The sequence below is a fragment of the Oryzias melastigma genome, linkage group LG3 (genome assembly GCF_002922805.2).
Source record: "Oryzias melastigma strain HK-1 linkage group LG3, ASM292280v2, whole genome shotgun sequence".
NCBI lineage: Eukaryota > Metazoa > Chordata > Actinopteri > Beloniformes > Adrianichthyidae > Oryzias > Oryzias melastigma.
Window position 1 is genome coordinate 14,781,134 of NC_050514.1, and position 21,842 is coordinate 14,802,975.

General features: G+C 40.7%; 1 protein-coding gene across 1 annotated transcript; it reads right to left on the reverse strand.

Moving 5' to 3' along the window:
- Positions 1-227: 227 nt before the first annotated feature.
- Positions 228-21,790, reverse strand: galns (galactosamine (N-acetyl)-6-sulfatase). The gene is made up of 14 exons (XM_024294810.2): positions 21,433-21,790; positions 20,947-21,070; positions 19,934-20,008; positions 19,755-19,857; positions 18,474-18,617; positions 17,703-17,769; positions 15,588-15,715; positions 15,351-15,490; positions 15,153-15,256; positions 11,800-11,942; positions 9,854-9,956; positions 4,674-4,795; positions 993-1,110; positions 228-659 (listed from the first exon to the last, which is right to left on the reverse strand). Exons 1-14 carry the CDS (start codon positions 21,550-21,552, stop codon positions 573-575), a joined length of 1,578 nt encoding a protein of 525 aa, XP_024150578.1. The 5' UTR covers positions 21,553-21,790; the 3' UTR covers positions 228-572.
- Positions 21,791-21,842: the final 52 nt, after the last annotated feature.

A 21,842-nucleotide genomic window follows, 5' to 3' on the forward strand; every position in this document is an offset into this window, starting at 1 on the left:
AATGCTGAGGGTCAAGCAGGAAGGCATTGGGTCCCACCGTGGATTTGAACACGTTCCAGTCTCAGGGTGGACACTCTACCACAAAGGCACTGAGATCAGAACTTTTCCAATACAAACAATTCTTTTAAGTTCAAAATCTTCGCTTTTTTGTGACACATTATGAAGCCATGTTTTTTTTTTCTAAGTAAGAACATGAAAAAAATCAAAAGAACACACAAAAAATAAAAGTGTTTTATGCAGTTTTGATTTTATGAACAGTACAAGAAGGAAAATCTTTAGAAAAAAAGAAAAATCGATTCAAAAGATTGAAACTTTGCAGCATTGCCTTAAAAGTTCTTCAGAATAAAAGCATTTCCCTTTTATTTTTCCCACTTTTTGAAGCACAGAGACTGAACAATGAGGGACAGAAGTTTTCTCTGCGAGTAATAAAAAGGCAAATGCAAAATTCAAAGCAAATTAACACATTATTACTTTCATGTGAGGTCATTTCTACTCCTCTTGTCAACAAATTTTCTGATATGCAAAAAAAAAAAAAAGTTTTCAATTTAAGATCTTCCATCTCTTCTTTTGCTCTAGTGAGGCCAGTCACACTTCCAGGGTTCAGACTTTGGAACTTTCAAACATTTTCCTAACTTCTCACAACCAGCAGGCGCCCAGTTCTACAAAAGAGGAAAAAAAGAAGAAAATGAATCATAAAAAACGTTTTTACCTGAATATGTATTCTTTTACTGACCACTAGGTGGCAGTGTTATCACGTGGATGGTACAGAGAAAGGCTGCTGACTGTTTTAACATCTTTAAAAACGTCACAAGAGCACTTTAAAAACTGAATTATTTTTACAATTTTTTAATAGTTAACACAAAAAAGGCTGCTATTGTTAAGGACTGCATACAATTCTCTGATACAAATGTTTCCTTTTTTAAATATAAAATAAATCAATATGTACCAAGATTATCAATGATATTTAAACATAAAATATCTGTGAAACTGACCATCACTGCCATGTCACACATGTTCAGCTGGGGCATTCCAGGCACCAGAGACTCCTTATGCTTCTGCACTACCGTAGAGATCCAGCTCAAAGCGTCCTGGTACTCCTTACTCAAAACACTGCAAACACATGCAAAATACATGATTCGATTCACAGCATTGATTTATTAATCTGTTCAATAAAATACAAATAAATAAACAACTGGAGCGCTGGAGCATAAACAGAGGCAGTAAATTCCACATGTGTTGCAAAAAATGTTTAACTTTTAAATAATTTATTTGTTTAAACCACAATATTAAAAATGTTTTGCTAAATGCATACTTAAGTATTTGCACTTTTTACTTGAAGACTCACTTGTGTTTTTAGCTTGATCTTCTGGGAAATATATTAAGAAAACCAAGATGAAAATAGTAATTATTTATTCAAATGACTGTGAATCTAGAGCAGATGAAAAAGTGACGTTGGTGGGTCATAAGTTCTCTGCTCTGCTCCTTTGTGATGCATCCACTTGCAGACGACTAGATTCATGTGTGTCTTTGTTTTCCTGTCTGAGCTGGCATCTGCCTTAAAACTGTTCGGCTGGATAGCTCCAATATTGCTCGCCGTTTTTGATGCACCGGTGCTGTTAGGTTGAGGGGCTTTAAGCTAGTGCGAGAGAGTGTAACCAACGAGATAATGGGAAATGAGGGCAGGCTTACTCCATGCCAAGGGTCCCGCCCACAACTCAGAGACGAATTTCTGATGAACTACTGCCGCTCTGCAGAAACTATGTCCAGATTTTGGCTAAAAATGGCATAATCATAATTAAAAAACTGATTATCTTCTTGATTTATTTCCAAGGTAATTTGGTCGTTTTGCTGAAGAAGCCTGACTCTGCACCAGCGTGTGGACATGCGGTCTCTAACAGAACAGAAGCACAAACAGGTTGTCCACTCTGGCCAAATCTAGCAAAGCAAACTCAGCAGGGGTGAACTGTAACCCCCATCACATCCCCCCGTCTCTCAATTACTGCTGTTGGACAGCAGTGAGCCCGAGCACCTCTGTGCATTATTATATTCAGAGCGTAAAACACAGGGGCCCTGAAGGCTTTCAAAGGAACGCCGCTCTCAATAGGACCTGTAGGGTTAATGGGCGGCGTGCACGTGTGTGTGTGTTGGGGGGAAGTGAGCGTCTGGTGGCGTGACACAGGGATAGACAAATATCAGCAGTGCAATTACACCCCTGATACATTTGCCAGCAGCACCTGTGCCAGTCTTCTATCCATCCCTCCACCGCAAAGCCAACCCTTTGATTGGCCCCCGGGGACCGTGTGCATGTGTGTGAGGTGAAGTGTCAATTAGAGTAATAACCCCGGGCCCTGTCCAGCTCACACCTACCCTCCCTCTTAGATCTCCCACAGGGCAGCAAGGCTTCCTCCATCAGCCAACACCTGCTCCTTCCCTCCATTCTCACTCTTTACTTCCCCTACAATTATACGACTGGTGGTGTGCTGCCTGCAATTAGTCTCTCCCCTCGTGTGCCACATTTGTCATAATTCATTGGGATCCATTTTAATAGGGAACAATACAGCTGGTTAAAAGTCCAACTCTACGATTAACTCAACTCCTGCAAATTCTGCTTTTTTTTTGCCTGATCTTGATCAGCATTGGGGGGGGGTTATTCTCCACCGGGGCTCATTTTGTGATGAAGCAGCTTAATAAAAGAAAGGTGCAGAGATTTATCAGACTGTTGCAGGGAGCTGGATTTCTGCACACCAGCGTGCAAAGTGAGGCGCGCCCCGAGAAAGTTGGCAAAAGTTTTGCCGTTGTTTTGTCTATGCGCGGGAAACCGAACAGTGCACACCTCTAAATCAAAAAACTAATAATACCATTTGTTTATGCCCTCCCTGCATCCGGCAAATGAAAAGCTCACAGTCAGCACAGCTCATTATCATAATTATAACCCTTAGCTTACGTGCGAAGAGGCAAAATCTGGAATAATAAGCAGGCCTTATGCAAATGGAGTCTTTTGATTTATAATGTATGGCACCCAAGGGGGATGAGGGCATTGCTCAGGTGTGTCACCGCTCTGATTACTGATTCATAACACTATCGCTGCAACACAAACACACACACAGATTTTCAAACAGCCACACAGTAAGCAGAAGGTGGGGGAACTGAGGAGACAATCAAATACATCTGTCCTGCCCACCCCTCCCCTTCCCCGGCTTCTCCACCCTGGTGGAAATTGAGCACTCCAGTGAGGACTATTGATTGGAGATACAAGAGCTTGGTGGCAGGCAGCAGATGAGGCCAGACTGTGTGCGGCTGCCTGCAGAGTCGGAGCTGGGCCCGCGCTGTCAATGAGCGGCGGCTCTGGGGACACGACTGGCGAGAAAGCAGGATGTGTTAATCTCGCCGCATTAGCTCTCAGCAATCTGCAGCCGTCTCGCCACGTTAGGCCGGGTCAGCGTCCGTCTTCCGAGAGAAGCGTGCGGAATCGCTGCCCGGGAAGCTGGTGAAAACGTGGAACAGAGAGTGAACTCAGACAAACTCTTCTGGACCTGTGCTCGTGTGTGTTCTTTGGTGTATCACGGCACGCGACAGTAGTGAAGGTATGTGCTCAGGCAGGCCCTACATCATCTTAAATGGCTCTTTAGGTGTTGACAGGTATTAATGATGGCTGGGCAGCCAGTCCAGCTGGTGGATCTGAGAGCACGGGGACACACGTGAACGCACAGCCATGAAAGGGGGTGGGATGGGGGGGCAGAGGGACATCAGATGAAAAGAGACCTGAATAAAAGATAAAGGAGTAAAACAAAGTTGGTCAGTGCATTATAAGTGGAGAGGACTGTCAAGAAGCGTAACCTTGGAAACAAAGACGAGAAGCCATCTCTCAAAAAATGGCTGCACAGTGATTGATTCTTTGGATTTTTTCCTCCCCATCTTTTTTGTTTTTTTATAAGTGAACGGCAAGGCTAAAAGAAAAACAACATGAATGTTTTATCAACCAATCTCACTTCAGAAAAGAGTTTGAGCCGGAAGCAAAGATGGAGATAAGGCTGCAGCAAAGAATGTGAAAGACACAGAAGCAGAAAGGAAAGGTCAGTGGAGGAGGTTTTCTGCCAGGAGGGAGCCAGAATGCACAAAAAAAGAATCGTTTCATCAAAGCCTTCTGGGATTATCTTAATGCATTAGTCAGGGAATCCAACGGTGCTGTTATTTTTTTAAAGATTGCTTTAATATTCTGCATTTAAAGTGCACAGGGAGCCACAATGCATGTCTATCTCCTTGTTTAGTAACAGGTTTACTTTATCCTTGGCTGTCTTGTGCGTCCTTCGACGTGGATGCCCTCAGAGGGACTCTTAACTCTCGTTGAGGCAGGCGCCAAATACATTAAACAGCAGCCGCTCTCAAATTTAGACCCGGACAATTTATCCTGCAATTTTAACCTGCAAGCAGCCGGCTTGAGGGTGAAGGTCCAAGATAGCGATCATTAAAGAGCTGTTTTCAGTCACAAAGAGCGAGGTGTAATCATGCGCTCACTGAGTGGATCAATCCTTCAGCGTCTTTTTCATAGCCGCATCGATCACACATATTTTGCACCGCTCCAGCTCCTTTTTTTTTTAATCTAAGCCACTTCATTCTCTTTACTTGCTGATTCCTATCTCTGAAGATGAGGCTGAACGTTCTAGGGAACTGACCTGAGAGGGTACTTTTCTCCGGGGTCCCGCCCCAAGTGGAAGATGATTGGCTGTTGAGTGTGCTCTTTCTGTTCGTGGGTGGTCACACCGCCGACCTCTTGACCTGGACAGAAGTTCACACCCTAAAAAGAGATAGATGAACTATGATACAGCATTTATTCATCCATCCATCTTCAGAACCTGCTGTATCCCTTTTGGACGGAGCTACTGTTGGATGAAGGATAAACACTCACACACACATGCACATCTATGGGCAAATTAGAGTCAAGTTATGAAGCATCTTTTTGGACTGGGGGGTGACCTGGCATGCATGAGAAAAACATGTTGACTCCATATAGAAAGGACCAAGCTGGGACTCCAACCCAGGCCGTCTCACTGTGGGATGAGAGTTCTATGGAGAGAAAATAGACTCACTCTGATCTGTGTGTGTAATTCTTGAATTGTGCATGACTTAAATAAAAAGCTAAATATTTGTTTTTTAAAACACTCTGCACTAAAGAGAGTTTGGCGTAGAGCTGATCGACTCATCGCTCCCTTGTGGCAGAACCCGCCTCCCCTTATATAGCGGGAGCAGACCGCGCAAGGTCCTTCTCCACACCCAGGGAGGGGAGCAAGGCGTAGGGTTGATCGACTCTGTCCGCTCTCTGGGTGTCGAGGAGAACTTGTGGAGCAAAGGCGCTGCAAAGTTCTTTTACATCCCTATATTCAGGCGATTTGTGCATAATTTTTAAATATTTGCGTGTGTAGTTAGTTTCAAGCTGTTGTAATTTTAAGTTGTGCTTTTGTAAATTGTATTTTTTTAATTCATAATTTTTGTACTATTTCAAATGCACAAAGTTTTGGACAAAAACTATTGTAAGAGTTACAAATTAAAAGTTATGCACAGAAAAATCAGGGTGAGTCTATTTTCTCTCCACAGAGTGTCAGCCACTGCACCACTCTGTGTGTGTGTGGCATATTTTAAGAGTGATTTGGGAGAAATTCCTTCATAAACTGTGTAAATTGGCTTATGAAGAGTCAGTGTGCAGGAAGTTTAATTACAATCAGAAAATAAACAATTTTGTGTCATCCTGCTAATTTGATCTGCATACTCTTACAGTACAAGAGTTTACAGACAGTTCACTTACAGTCCCAGTACAGTTTGCTCATGAATAATAGTCATTTTTTTTAACCTTTTGAGGCCTGAATTTATTTCCAGCTATACTGTGAATAAAAACAAAATATTAATGTTTTTGCTAAATTAAGGTGCTTTCATGCATGTTTTCATTAAAAGGCGTCTATAGGGGTTAAATAAGTTTAAGTTCAAGTGTAAATAATTTACATAGTGTCTTAAAATGACCTCGGTAGAACAAGGTGCTGTACATTAAAAATTCAAAGAAGAATAAAAACAACAGCTAAAATATGAAAAAGAATTACAGATAAAAAGAATATATAAGTGACATAAATGCTTGATTCATCACTATAATTTAAACACTGGCCACAAATCCGGCAGCGATCACATGGCAAGCTGCTGATGACCAGATTTCCTGGAAGCATTTGTGGTCAGACAGATTTGAAAAGCAGCTTTTCACATCAAAAGTTAGAAGAACAAACGCAAAAGAAATCGGACACGATTTTGCCACTTTGTTTTCCCGACTTTAGCTAAAACACACACAAACAATGACTGTGCAGCTTAAGGAAAGTACACTCAAATCTGAGTGTTGTGCTTCCAGCCACCTGCTGCTGGGAGCTAAATACCCATTGTCACATGGTGCACACGCATATTGTCCTCCAATCTGTTTCCTTCAATCTGCTGCACCGGGAAGTGTTTGGAATCATTCAGACTTCTTTTGCTGCCTCCTTTTCATCTTTCTGCTCCTGCTCAGCGACTCCTCTCTCAGGAGGCTGGCAGCGATCGCAGTCTGATTGAGTCACACTCCCCCCCCTCGGAGAGAGCTTCCCTCTCCTTCCGCGCATGTACACAAACACACTTTTTGATGAGCAAAACTAATTTTGGAAGAGCATTCATCTGTAAGGGAGTGCGGCCGGCCTCCCTCTGAGATCACTCATCAGAGCACCTGAAAATACATATAGAGAGGACAGAAAAGCGGAGAGACGAGATTTATTTACCCCCCGTACAGCGGGGCTTCCACTGATCCAGGACTTGTCCCGTCTTTTGAAGCCAACAGCTTAGAAATGCAGACGCACAGAGAGATGGAGAAAGCCTTCAGCTCAGAGAAAGCCCGCTGCGCACATCAACTCCCATACTTGTCCCCGAGATACTGCAGTCAGGGCTCCATATCTCACATGACATTAACAGTATGGATACAGAGAAGCTGCTTTCAAACTGGAGCACGAGTTATGACAAGATAAGATGTAGGAAACATGGGAAACGTGGTCCTTAGGGCCTTTTTTAGGAGGAAATCTATAATTATGAAGGATCGTTTTGTGTATCTAAGAATCCGAAAGAGGAATGTTTTTAACCGAAATAACTGTAACATAAATTAGATTTTTCTACCAGCAAAGAGAGAACAGACCATGTAGCTCTCTCTTTGGCTCCCTCTGTCCAATTAAAATCACAGACTTCCTCAGATTTATCTTGCAGACACCATACTCTAACCTGCAAGAATACACTGCCAAGCCGTATATACAAGATGAATTAGTTCCAACTCAGTGAACAGTGAAATGGAGCTGAAACAGTAAAAGTAGGTTTCCTGCAAAATAAGAGAGAGGGGGGAGGGGGTGTGCGTAAGAGTTAATAGAAATTCTTTAAATAAAAGCAGAAATATTTTCATATCACACTTGTTTACTTCATGGTCACCACTGGCTTCTAAAGGAGGTGAGCAGTTCTGGTCTGAGGAGCTTTGACTCAAAAATCAGACTTTAAAAAGCTGTTTCCTTCAAAGAAGATGAAAAAAATGACACAGAATGTCATTTGTTTTGAACTTATTTGGCTGTTTTTCAGTAAATCATTTTTACTTATGTCAGTTTTAACTTCCTTTACTGACCACTGTGGGGATTTTCTTTTATTTCCCTCTAGACTTAAAACATTTTTTCCCCATCCGAGTGATCCAAACCAAAATTGAAACAGATCCTTCTCCCTCATGACCCTGGACGGAAATAAAGAGAGTTCAGTAAATGGGTAGACAGACATGTACTTCCACAATACCTTTTTTTTAATAATAAAGTTAAGCTTTGAGCCTGGGACTAGCGATTGAAATAAAATCTTGCACAGAAACAATAGAGACACATATCATATTTTCCTTCTTTTTAGATCACAAATGGTGTGTAAAAAAATATCAATCTGGCCTAACCAGAGTGTGTTTCTCGCTCTATATTTAGCTTTACTGCACATGAGTCAGAATGTGAATGATTGACAATAGTTGGAATACATGCTGATAGTGACATAAACATGAAACAATTACTGCCCAAATGTCCAAAACATCCCCAAACTGTTCCTGTGATTTGAGGCAGTTTGATAAGCATTTTTCATGTAATGTTTTATCTCATTTTTTTTATTTTACTTACTATTGTGTTATACAATTCTATTGTTTTAATTACAAATCTTTCCTATATTTTGACCCGATTCCTTTCAAAAAATTAACTTTCATAGGGTATAGACTCAGGGGCCCACTGTTTAACTGATCACTTTTATATAATTTGGGCTTTTAAAAAGTACAAAAACAAGATTTCAGGACATTAGAATATTTGGGAGAAATCACCATAAACTTCTCAGATTTTACAAAAAGATAAAGACAGAGATTGGGGTCAAATCAAATCTAGTAATTTCAAAGTGATATGTCCATTTTCAATATTTCGACAGTTTTAGGATGGACCAGGTTCTACTGTAAATCTGCATCTCCATCCAGATCCTCCGCAGAAGGAGCCGTGAAGTCCTCTAGAACATTCTTCTAGACTGTTCCTTGGCCCAGTTGAGACTTTTCAGAAGTGACTTGACCCGAGGAACGCAACAGTTGAAGACAGCTGGAACCCGATTTATGTAAAATATATGTAAAAATAAACAAATAAATACTTGAAATCAATTTATCATATTATTTTTTTAAGGGAGTTAGGGAAATTTTCACTGATGTTCAAATTTTGAATAAATATGTTGCTGTTTTTTAGACAAACATTTGTAATATTTTTTTGTACAAGTAATGTACAGACTAGGATAAAACACTAAATCAAAGCGTTTTGATCGTCTGAATGATGAATAAGAACTTCAATCTTTGTGTTATATACGTAACCAGTGAAAACCAATTATTTAGTGCTTAAGCAAAGCAAGTGTTCCCATCTCCAGATAAACTATGTTTCATTCCAGATGAAAAGATGTTTTATCAGAAAATACATTTTGACATTGAGTAAAATCAAGCATCTGTGCATGAGAGCAGCACTCAAGGACAGTTTAAGCCTTAAGGATTCTGCCATGATGCCACTGAGAACACTGGACATTTAACTGTAGAAATTCAACAGCCTCTCGCTCAAACGTGCACCTATTTGTGGAGAAACAAATGTCTATGCTCCTGTTCTCCCTCATGCTCTCTCCCATGTTCACACAAACACACACACCAATCGATGGGCAACTCAGAAGCAATCAGACGCCATTATTTGTGAAGTTCCACTTCAGTTCACATGAGTTGATAAAGGAGGCTGCTATTGATTCAGCGGCCCTGAAGGAGAGAGTAATTTAAGCGACCGATGGGGCATAAAACAAACTGGATCACAAGAAAAACACATAGCCATGCAGGGCGGACAGAGAGACGGAGTTGTGCGGACGGAGGAGAGAAAAGAGAAGAAAAATGAAGCACAAACTCCCCTGCTTCTCAGGTGTCAGCTCTCCCATTTCTCCTGATGCATTTAATCCATACCGAGTTGATTTAATTACAGAATAGCTTAGCTCCATGATGCTAAAAAGAACAAGCAGGGGATGACGATATGTAAATGGAGGAGAAAATTTCCACCGGAGCTTGAACAAACAAGTCAACTGTTTGATGAATGATGCAGGTTCGCTCTTGTGGGGGTTCTTCATTAATATTCATTACACTCTGATGTACACAGCAGTCAATTGATGAGCCATTTTGAAGATAACACCAACAACAGCCAAAGTGTTTGTGTGCTTGAATGAGATTAGGAAAGACAAAAGAGTACAACGCGGCAGTGCCAGTCTGGGACAGACTTGTAGGGTCAAACAGGAATCTTACCTGATTGAACTCCTCCCATGAATTGCTCCAGGTCCAGAAATGGGCCTTGTATTGTCCAATCCTCACAGCCATCAGCTCATTCCCGCGGTAAAAGAAGATTGGCCTGTGTTGGACAGGTAGGGTGGAAAAATGCTGTTTTTTGTTTTTAAAATCATCAGAAAAGTCAATTCTCCACACTTTAATGAAGCAGTAAAAAGCAACCAGTCACTGAAAACCATTTCATGTCTACGAATGAGTTGGCATATAGTTACTTATTTAAAGACACAGGACTTGATGATGGCAGCTTAACCCAGAAAAGTTATTTTTTGGTTTCAGCATTATCCAAAACTACTAAGAGACCTCTAAAGTCAATGCTAGGACAAAGAACTATCTCAACATTTTATGTAGAAAGTTTTTTAACTCTCTTTACTTGACATGTTTCAGAGTCAGGGAAGAAAAAGAACTAGAAGTTACTTGTTCCATATTTCTTGAATCTATGTTTTGGTTCTTCCAGTACAACACTCAGTTTAGGAGTAAATATGTGGTGTTCTCAAATGAAATGTAGTGTTTATATTTGATCAAATAATTTTCAGCTTTGTGTCCAAAAGTTGCTAAACTTTACGATCAATACAGACACAAATGGGTCGATGTGCTGGAGTCCATTTGCAAAGTAATTTTTTATGGAAAATCAGCTTTTTTGAGCTTTATAAGTGTATTATAATGTTATTTCCTCATGAAAAACAACCCAAAAGAGATATTTAAATCCATTTAAGCATTTTCTGAGTATTCCTCTAAAAACCTGCTCTCTGAGCACCAGTCTCTTCCAACCCATGAAAACAAGTGGGTTCCAAAACTGTGACATCACAAACTGGGGAACAGAAGAGTCTGCGCTGCCAGCACTGCCCCCAGGCTAACATAAACACCACTTTCTCTGCAGAAATAGCGGCGATTAGCAAAATGCTTTCATTTTATAAGCGCATTTATCTTTGCAAAAGCTCAGATTTTGCTTGTTTTCATGGGCGAAATGCAGATGGAGAAGGTCAAGAAGAAGTTTGAATCCTGGCTTTTCTACGTGAAGTCTATATGCTCTCCTCATGTGTGTGTGAATTTTCTCCCAGCTCTCCCACAGTCCAAAAACATGCTTCCTGGTTTAACTGGTGACACTACATCACCTTCGTCTGTGAGTGTGCGTGAGTTTGTGGCACTGCAACAGACTAGTAAACTTTTCAGGGTGCATTCAAGCTTTACCAACAGTAGCTGGGATAGGCTCCAGCAACCCAGTGACCCTGAAAGGCATTCAGTGGATAGATGGGTAAATGTGAAGAAATGCAAATGTTGAAAAGGTCAGAATCATGTAGTGAGTAAGTTGAGATATTTCTCAATAAATTAAAAGTCAAGGACTCATCTCTTTTCTAGTTGATGCAGTAACACTCCTAAGATAAGGAACATTTTCAGGTTTGCTTTTGTTTTTGTTCTGCTGTCAAAAACGTAAACCCAACCCAAACTATAAAACTTTCTGCATCCAGTTGAATTGATTCTCCTGAACTTTCCAAAAATGTGAACCAGCATCTTCATGCTTTAACTCAGTATCAGTGGGTTGCATTAGGTGAATAAATATTTGAATTGATGCACCTTCTTGCTTAACGGGTGATCGAACTTTAAATCAACTTTTTTGGGATATTTACCTTTATGAATGGGACTTTAAAAGTGCTGTCTGTTGGTCATTGCCAACTTTTTTACAAATTAAAATAAACTTGTTTAATTCTTAAAAAATAGTCAAAAACCGCCTGTATGCTGCCCCCTACAGGTTGAATAAAAGTATTACATTTTAATTTTCTGTCAGTCTTGAACTTTTCTATTTGGGTACCCTTTAAAGTACTGATGGTCACTGAAACGGCACTCCAACCACCAATGTGTAAAATCAGTCTGGAGATACAAGCATGAATGTGAGTGAAAACTGCCTTCACCTGGTTTGGAGAGTGTGGGAGTGGTTGAACAGGACAGGCGTCAGGTCCAGTCCGTCCAGAACTCGGTCACCAGGAGGACTGATGCCAGCGAGAGCCAGGCTGGTAGTAAACAGATCCATGACATTGGCAAGCTGGAGACTCACCTGCATGAGAGTAAAGGCTTTAAGAGTACAACTACAAAAAAGAAAAAAAATCTGCTATTTCATGCAACCTAAGCAATTTTGAAGAGATAAGGAGCCATGACAACTTTACAAAAACCTCCCACTCTGTATTAAACTCTATATGAGAGGTGAATAGATGCATTTAGTCCCTCTAATCGCTGTATGCAGGTTTACTATCAAAACCTCAAAATGTCTCTCCGTCTTAAATGTGATTTTTTTTTGTAAGGAGGTTGACAGAAAACAGGAAAGGATGTAGGGAAAGGACACGGACCGGGCGAGCAGACTGCTGAAGCTGGAGCTGGAGCGAGCCGGCGTTTTATCTCCTTCTCCCAGTTGCAGTGAAAAGCTTTATTTTATTTATAAACTTTGAACTATTTTCAGATAAAATGCCATTTTTTCGCTGTCATCCTTGATCTTCCGTTCCATTCTCTCCTGAGCGAGCCTTAGAGGGAGACGGCACGCTCACAATCAGATAGCGCTATCAGGCCTCTGCAGCTGCACCGCCATGTGCCGCTGTGCTCCTATCGGCAGCCCGCACGCACGCGCACGCGCTACAGAGCACGGAAATAAATTCCCCCCTTTCCTTCTGTATCCAAAGAAGTAGTCGGAGAAAAAAAAAAGAGCTCTGCAATGCATTCCATGATCTATCTGCACATCAATACCTCCTCTCTCTCAGACATTCACTTCATTCCACTTTTTTAAGCTGCACTCAAACTGACACACCGACCAATAAAGAAGACCGGACAACAAAAAAAAGAAAAGCTGTTCTGACATTTAGTTGGTAATAACTTGCACAAAAAAGCCTAAACTTTCAAACTCAAACCAGCCAGACAGACGACTTTATCTCAAAATGTCCTTCTGGTATTAGCTCTACACTTTTCTGCAGGTTGCACTAAACCTTGCCTTTCATCACCCTTTGTTCCTTCCTCTTTTTTTTGTCCAACTCATCACTCTCTGTAACGCTGCATTCTCCCTGTCTCATTTCTCTCTGTGTTGCAATGCTGGTTATCAGAGGATGAGATGTTTCCATCCCCATTACTTTCACTCTGCCCGCGTGTTTGCCGCTGATAAACCAACAAAAGGGATTGTGATGCTCCACAATGTGGTGAGCCTGACAGACCACCCAACTCCCCATCCAACAGCCACCACAGCTCATCATCATCATCATCATCATCCACCCCCTCCCCACCCAATGCTGAATCTGACCAGCAGCGCACATTCATTCCAGTGCATAACCTTTTTTCCTCTTAAAAATCCACTCAGATTATTTTTTATTCTACTGTAAAAAAGTGTCCTAATTATGATTATGACGCTTAGGGCAAAACCAAAACACATTCATTTCTATGACATAATTTCTGCAGAGCGGCAGTTGTTCTTTAGAAATTCACCTCTGAGTTGTGGGCAGAAAAGCTGATGCGGAGTAAGCCCGCCTCCATTTCCCATCATCCAGTTGTAATTGTACAAAAGCAAAAGGTTGGTCATAACATATAAACAATAGCTAATTTCTAAACTAAACAGACTAAATAAAACTGGTTACCCTCAAAATCCTAACCTAACATTACCGGTGCAGCAAAAATATTTGAGCTACCCAGCCATGAAGTTTTGACGCATATAAGAAAATAAAGACATTCATGGATCAATTTGTCTGTAAGTGTATCAGCATGAGATGGAGCAGAGGGCTTGTATTTTCTACAAGATTTTCCCAACTGCAATTTTTGTCTCTTCTTGATTTACAAACCCTCAGATATGCAATTTTTAAGCTTATTTTTCAACAAAAAAATTGAAAAATATCAAAAACACAACTTTCGTTTGTGTGGGTCTTAAAATATCAGAATATTGAACCTATTGAATCCAATAACCTTGGTTTTGGTTGTAGCTTAATTCGTAAACATGATTCTAACACCGAAAGATGAACTAAACCTGTTGAAATTCCATTTTTTTCATAACAATAAAGCTTAAAAAGATTAGGAGCTTCCCAAAACACAGATCCACTAACACCAGAGGGTATAAAAAAGGCCAAACTTAAGTCCCAACCTCTTAAAAAAACATGCAAATACATAAATTCAAGGCAAGAGCTCCAACAAAACAAGTTTGTCACCGCACAGCTTCAAAACGTATTTCTCCAAGCTAAGTAACAAGTGTGCCTAAATGTGTCCTTTTGTGGTGGTCTGCATTGGTAGAAGTAACCAGAAGGTTATCTGTCAGGCAAGCCAGTAATCATGCAGCCGTGCACACGAACACAGAGCACATTAGTCAGTCGTGACATGGCACAGGTGCTGCAAAGCCCTGCCAGCACAGCAGCATTCCTCCTGGTGTGCCAGTACCTGTGTCTTTAGCACTACTCTCCTCTCTTTCTGCTCTGTACAACAGCCACCTTTTTCAAGTCTTTCCTTGCTTCCTTCCCTTAAGAAAAAAAAAGAAAAAAAACACCCCCACCATCGCTCCCCCCGCTCCTCCCCATTCCTTTATCCTGACCGCCTGGCATATTCAGATACTGAAGTCCTCATTACAGCTCAATCCAACCTCAGCAAACACACAAACAGATTAGCCGCTTAAGACGCTCCCAATCCCCCTCTCCCTCACTACTCTGCTGCGCTATCAGGCCCCAGCACAACCCTGTGAGATGAGCCAGGGGCAAGGCTTACTGCAAACTGCAGCCTCCGCTTGCTCCTCCACAAAATCCCTTTGCGTCACAGCCCCGTGTCACAGCTGGCCCTAATACAATTAAAAGTCATTTGCAGAACGCACAGGCTTATGGGATCGTGGAGTGTGTGTGGGGGGTTAAACTGGGGAATGGGATGGAAAAGAAGAGACTTGGGGCATTAATTCTAGCCAAAAATATTTGAGGAAAGAGTTGGGGTAGAGAGAGGGGGGTGGCCACACGCTACGTGGCTGAAATCACACAGTTTAGATTCTGGAGTTCAATCGCATTTTTTTAGAAGCTGCTCCTGGTTAAGATCAAGGCATCCCACTGAGGTGATAAATGATCAAAAGTAATAATAATCTAAGTTCTCTGACCAATGTTTCTTTTTTCAAAGAGAGCTACAGCTGCCGGGCTGATGTAACAGGACATGAGGGAACGTCGGTGCTCCTGATGCTTGGTTAAGCCTCGTCTGCATGCTGCCTAACCACTATCCTGTATTGTTTAAGGTTCACTTGCTAACAGCTTTCAAACACAGTGAGTGGTCATACGGTGCCTCCTTTGATGCGTCCAGGCCACCAGGCAATGGCAGGTTCTCTCATGCCCCCCTCAAAAGTGGTTTCCTTCCCGCAGAGGAACGGCCCGTTGCTTCCACCTGAGGATCCAGACAGAAAAACATCTATCTACTTATGGAACACCTCACTTCTTTAATTACATAGAAGACAAAAAGATAAAACAATTGTTCCTGCCTTCGTTTGGGCCGGACATCAGAGCTGCTCCGTTGTCTGAGGTGAAGAAGACGAATGTGTTGTTTTCAATGCCCAGATCCTGCAGCTTGGTCAAGATCTGACCAACGCTGTAGTCCAGCTCCATCACTGCGTCTCCGTAGCTGTAACCAAAAGTTCATAAATAATCATAAACTCGTGACCCTGTGGTTTAGACTTTTAAGTGCTGTGGGCATGAAGGGTCGATAATGTAATATTTACCGGCCTCGCTGGCTCTTCCCTAAGAAGCGCTTGGAGGCATAAACAGGGGAGTGAGTAGCATCAGCGGCCCAGTAGAGGAAGAAGGGTCGCTTGGCTTCAGCTTGGCGACTTATGAAGTCTAGACCCGCCTACGGAGGAGGAGGAGACTTTTACTACAATACCCTGTACTTTTTTAAGGGTGTATTCAGAGTGAAAAAGCTGGCTGGTCCGGAGTGAGTCCACTTGATTTGGTCCAGATCGAGTCCTGAACTTTGCATTTGTAAACAAAAGCATCTGACTGAAGATCTCTTCAGTCATTGAATTACGAGGGGCGGGGAAAAGCAATGAAAGGTAAACACAGCTCATCAGTTGGTTCCTTCCTACTCAGTTTACATCCTCTAATGCTCGGCAATGGTGGTGGTTTTTGGCCCAGTTGTTTTGCTCCGAGTTATTGACTTTCTAAGAAAAACACTGGACCTACAGAATGTGACATCATCCATAGAAAATCCCTTATCTCCGGTTCAAAAGAAATTAAGTCAATTTTGTTACCAATGTTTCTGTGAATGGTGACTGGTTCGAGTTGGTCTGAGTCAACATTTCTATAGCAACCACTTTCGCTAGTCAAAAATGAGCTTGTTAGAAAGCCACACCCACTGAAAACGGGCTAAGGAGAATCTGTCAATCAAACGTTTTGAACGTTCGAGGTGTTTTTATTAAGGCATCTGATTGGCCAGTTTATAACTTGAATAACTTGTGATGAAGAAAAAAAAATCATGAGAAATAAATAGGTTTAGCAAGAAGATGTTAAAAAAACACCAGAGTAAGAATGGATATTCTAGCAAATATAATAACTGATTAATAGCTTAATATTTTTTTATAAAAATCTATGGGATTTTGGCTATTAGGGACCAGCAAGTACTTCCTATTTGGAACATGAGGGGTGAGGGGTTACTAAATCCAGTTCACATGTACAGTCTTTGCTCCGAGCATGGATCTATTCAGACTGAGGAAACCGGAGCTCAGTCTGATTGGAAACAAACTGAGACCACCTCTAAAGATGGGTCCTGGTGGGAGCCGTTCCTGGTGACGGACCAGGGTCCGCTTGGGTGTATTCAGACTGAAAATTTGTTCAGAAATATCAGGGGCAACAAACTTAGTGAGTCTTTTGGGTACAAAGAGAATAAAAAACGAACGATCGAACAAAGCAAATATAACTACTATCTAATGAACCACAGCTCTGAGGATTTTGTTCTATTTTGTTGCCATCTGTATTAAAAATATGATTAAAAAATAATTGTACAGGGTGATCATTACATCACTTAATGTGCAAAAAAGTGCCAAACTAAAGGCAGTGTATCCTTTAAGGACTTTTAAAAGAGAGAAAAGCACGACAGGCGCACCTAAATGCACTGAGATGTCACACTTTTCAAGGAGGCAGTGTCTCAGAATACTACTTTACATCTTGTTAACAACTTCTTCAAAGGAGCTGATGCCTGCAAAGCGTGATGTAGTGTCAGCTCGTAAGAAGGTACAAAATCCACTTCAGCAGGTAGAAGCAAATACCTTGTTTTTTATTTGGAGAGCCTTCAAAACAGGACTTTTAGTCAAGTGCAGTGGTTAAAAACCTTGTTTCCAATGCCGCTTCAGTTAATGACTTTTTTTTTAATTCAAGTACATCCTATTCAATGCAAGGATTATAGACCCTTATATGAATGCAAAAACCTTAGGAAGCTTTGAAACAACAAAAAAACATTTTAGAAATGAAACAATACAAAAAGTATAACAATAAAACAAAAAACAATCAATCTTTTTTGCTTGACATTTTTTATGCACATATAATATTGTATTGTGTTTAGAGGATTCTTTCAACACTTTGAATGTCAATGACGCATGTACTGTTATGGGTTAGATTCTGGAATCTTAGTACTTAAAATGATATATAAATATATGTAAAGGAATTGGGAAAAATAGGGAACTTTGTTATGAATATATGTGATTACAAAAATTACTAAGGATTTTTTTTAACCTACAATACCCTTATTTGAGAACCATTACCAAGATAATAGAGCAGCTTGGTAAATGTTATTTAAAGTGATGGAATAAATACTGGAAGTAGGATTTTTACAATTTACTCACCTCCAAATACATTTGAGTGAGGTTAGACTCTCCGGTCTTTTTATCAATCTTGAATTCCTCAAAGTATCTGAAAACAAGAGCCGAGATGATTTCATACACTATCTCCACCAGTGAGCCGTCATTGATTCAAATAGCCTTCATAACATAATATCAAGTCTACTGTTCCTCCAGCTGCACAAAAGCTCATTTTCCTGACTGCGCAGCTTCATCAGGAGTTTCAATCTTCTCCTACACTGACTGTAAAACAAGATTATCAAGAGAATGGAAGTAAATTTCCAGCTTCTTGACTGTGTTTGCAGGATTTTTCTGTGAAAGAGGGATTCTCTGTGAGGATGAGCAGAGGGAACTGTTATGAGGTGCTGCTGAAGCGTGACGTGAAGAAGCAGTGACAGAAATCTCGTTCCTATGCTTCACTTCCTCCAGGTGTCCTCGCGCACAGACGACGCAACCTGCCGTCTCTTGAGGGCGTGTGTGTTGGTGTGTGTGTGTGTGCATATGTGCGCATGTCTGTCAAGGGCTCAGGTATGCAGTGCTGATTAAACCCACGGCTAAGCGAAAAACACGCCCGGCTGCCAGTTCCAATGACCCTGAATACACATATGGCTGTTTAGGGGAAAACAAATGGGCGGAAAATGGAATACACAAGCACAGCTGGTACAGGGAAGTATGGGGGGGATTGATGTGAAGGGACGCGCCTCATCCAGAAGAACAGCCAGAGAAATATATAACCTATTAATACAATGATTTTATTTTATTTGTGTGTCCTTTTACCTCCCAAGCATCTCAGAGTTGTTGTAGACAGGGATGTTGGGTCTGACGGTGTTGTTATAGGGACCAAAGTGGCAGTTTGGTGCACCAAACCATTCATCAAAACCGTTCTCCAGAGGAAGGTACTGTGGTCTGTGGCCTAGATGCCTGAAGTGACAAAAGGGTGATTCAGTGAATATCTCTGAAGAGCCCATACACATTTTCCTGTGTCAAAATTCGGACTACAGACACTTTTTCTGAGGTCTGTTATCTCCTTGGCTCAGTCTTCTTATCATGTCATGTTTGACATTAGGTTCTGTTTTTAGGATTGTTTTTTTCAGTCATAGTCGTACCTGCTTTACTCATTTTTCAGCATCTGGTGAAGAGCTGCTTCAGTGTTTCATGATCATTACCAGATTAAACCAGATTATTTCCTTTGACAATGGAGGTTTAGGTTCTAGCTGCTCTTTTCTGAAATTGTTCTTATGTCTTAGTCACAACTTCCCTTACTGGTGGATTCGGGTGTCTGTGGGAAAAAAATGGGCAAATCTGTACAGAGCAGGATGAAATACCAAAGTCATTTTTTCTATGGGCGTGCTGCAGGCGTTAGGTCGTAGCAAACACTTTTACAACACTTAAGAGTAAGAAAGGAGGAAGTAGGTGAGACTCGGGCACATTGTATGGATTTTTTATTTTTTAAACCCTCCTCAAAACTCTGCGCACTGCACAAATAGCCTGTTAGTGCTGTTCAAGTGATAAGTGTGAGCTCCTATTGTGCCCCTTGTGTAAAGTCTGGCTGTTATAAATAAGGAAATTAGTCAATCAAAATGTAGCATCTTACGGGCACTTCACCTGCACACCCTGTGCATGCAGTGTTTGGTAAGTGTGCACGCCTCGCTAACGACTGGTGTGCAGCGTAACACATGGTTCACATCAGACGCGGAAATGCTGTGAAGTGGTGTGCAGGTGGAGTGCGCGTGGTATCAGCTTAACCTTTAGTTCACTCCAGACACATATTTGTCCACAGCGGTTGACAAGGGCTTCTGCTCAGCTGTGGTTATTTAGAGCTTTTTTTTTTTTTTTTGTCAACAGACACCCAAAACACAAAAAGCCTGGACATTAAGAAGCTAAAAAGTGTTCCAATAGTGGATCATATCCTAGTTTACCCAATACAGATGTGCTTTCAAAGATCTCAATGAGACTCTACACATGAAAGCAAATCTTTGACAAATGTTATAACTAATCCCAAATCTGACCATAAATGTCTGAGAACTTAAATGAAAGTCAAATGGTGAAAGAGCTTACCATTTACCAACTATTTTACTGACATAACCTTTCTTCTTCAGCATTTGGGGTAACAAAATCTCCTCCTTGGAGATTCCTCCCACTATCTCCTGTGGTGTGTATGCTGCAAAAAAATGGACAAGTGATGTTAAAAGTCGAAGCTGAACAATTCGAAGCATCAAAATATCGCGAGACTTTACCGTTTCTGGCGTGACCGTTAGTAGTGTAGAACCCATTCCTGATAGGAAGCCTTCCAGTGAGAAGTGCAGCTCTAGCTGTGGACAGTTACAGCAAAGTTTGGTGGATTGTTGTTTTCTTTAAATCTCTCAAACAATGAAAAAAAGTTAAAAGATTAACACATTTTCATCTACCAAACCGAATATTAGAACTATTTCTCCTTTTAAGTATTAGATTTATTACAGTTATTCTGCTATCTCTCTTTTTTTTCTGGTACTGATCAGATTCCATGAACTTCTAAAAAACTATTACTTTAAAAAGAAGAAATTTAGAAACACAAAACATACAAGCATAACCAATTATGGCTGTGATGGTCAGGTGAGCATTTCTATTTTAACTGTTAGGGTCCAAAGATTCATGGTGTCAATGCTTGACTCAAATAAACAACAGAACTAAAGCTGGTAACTTCTCAATGGAATTTTTTGGAGTGTTGAGCACTTAAAGATGTCAGGAGATCTGTCTAACTCGCCTTGCTTGGTGTGGTTTGAGTTGAATGTGTTACGGGAACTGATCATATCATCGAGGAAGCTTTGTGATCATTTCCAAAACTAGGAATGTAGCTTACTCCGAATGAGACCTATTTTTATAGGATTCTATTTCTGAAATTAACCTTTTGTAGACATTTGGACATGCAATGTATTATCAATACACACGGTTGGAAAAACACCATTCTGGCGTGTATAAATGTATAAATTTAGTATTTATAGGTTGAGCAACTCGTAAAAATAAAATATCACCTGATCTAGACCTAGACTAGATTAACTTGATGGTTTACATGTCAATGAAGATTCTCATTCCTATTGATTGTTGATGACTTTTGTGACAAATACTTGCAAGACTGTCATTATACGCAGTTTAAGTGCACGATTTTTAAAGGTAAATGGATTTTTCCCCAGCTGCAATGCTGGACAACTGTAATAAAATGATTTTTTTAAAGCTGTCTGTCCAAATTTTGCAACATTTTCTGCTGACTCACATGGAGAACAAAGTGGGTTGGCAGTGTAGAAGTCTGGAAAGAGAATTCCCTGAGCAGCCATGGCATCCAGATTGGGGGTCTCCTTTGAAGGCTGGCCAAACACCCCCAAATCCCCCCAGCCCATCTGAAGGGTCATAAAGAGGAAGCAAGTTATAGAAAGAGGAAACTTCAGATACATCTAATTAATGTAAACTAACAGAGAACAGAGGATTGATAATCTCAATAGCATCACATTTATTTACATTATAAAACTAAACATGTGAACGCCATCTTTTATAGCTCTTGATCTAAGAAAGACAAAACAAAAGAATTTTCAAAAATACCCATAAAATTGGTACATATTAGAGGAAATTTTCAAAAGAAATCAAAGCACACTCAATTGATGTATCAAAATGCCCCCCAAACCCAGTTTCAGATGATTTATCACTACTTTAATGAGTCTGGTATATGCACATTCATAATCATAAAAATGATCAAATAACTTACGTCATCCATGAGCATGATGATAATATTTGGAGATGAGGCATTTGGTGTTCTTTCCGACGAAAAGCAACATATTATTGCAGTCAAAACACCAAGAACAGGAACTGATGCCCCTCGCCGCATTGCTGTTCTGCTGTCATGTGAGCTTCAACTTTACGGAAAAGATTTTCTGAAGCATTTTACAAATGCCTGCACGTCTGCATCCACTTTTATGTAAATACTATAAATCTGCAAGTTTTGCGAGATACAAATACGATACAACAGATTTAGCAATTTCGACGTATTTAGTTACTTTGCATTTGGGTTTCTTATGTGAAATAAAAGACTTCCTTGTTTGACGCTGCATTCACTGAGTGCAGATTTTCTTACTGATAGAAAAACTAAGCAATCAGAAAAAACATAAAAGAAGAATA

Excerpts from the sequence above, each read along its gene's own strand:
- galns (XM_024294810.2), bottom strand. The coding sequence starts at position 21,552 with ATGCGGCGAGGGGCATCAGTTCCTGTTCTTGGTGTTTTGACTGCAATA. Across the intron at positions 19,858-19,933 it reads TAACGGTCACGCCAGAAACG|CATACACACCACAGGAGATA; the intron begins GTAAAGTCTCGC and ends ATTTTTTTGCAG. Across the intron at positions 15,257-15,350 it reads GATGTCCGGCCCAAACGAAG|GTGGAAGCAACGGGCCGTTC; the intron begins GCAGGAACAATT and ends CTGGATCCTCAG.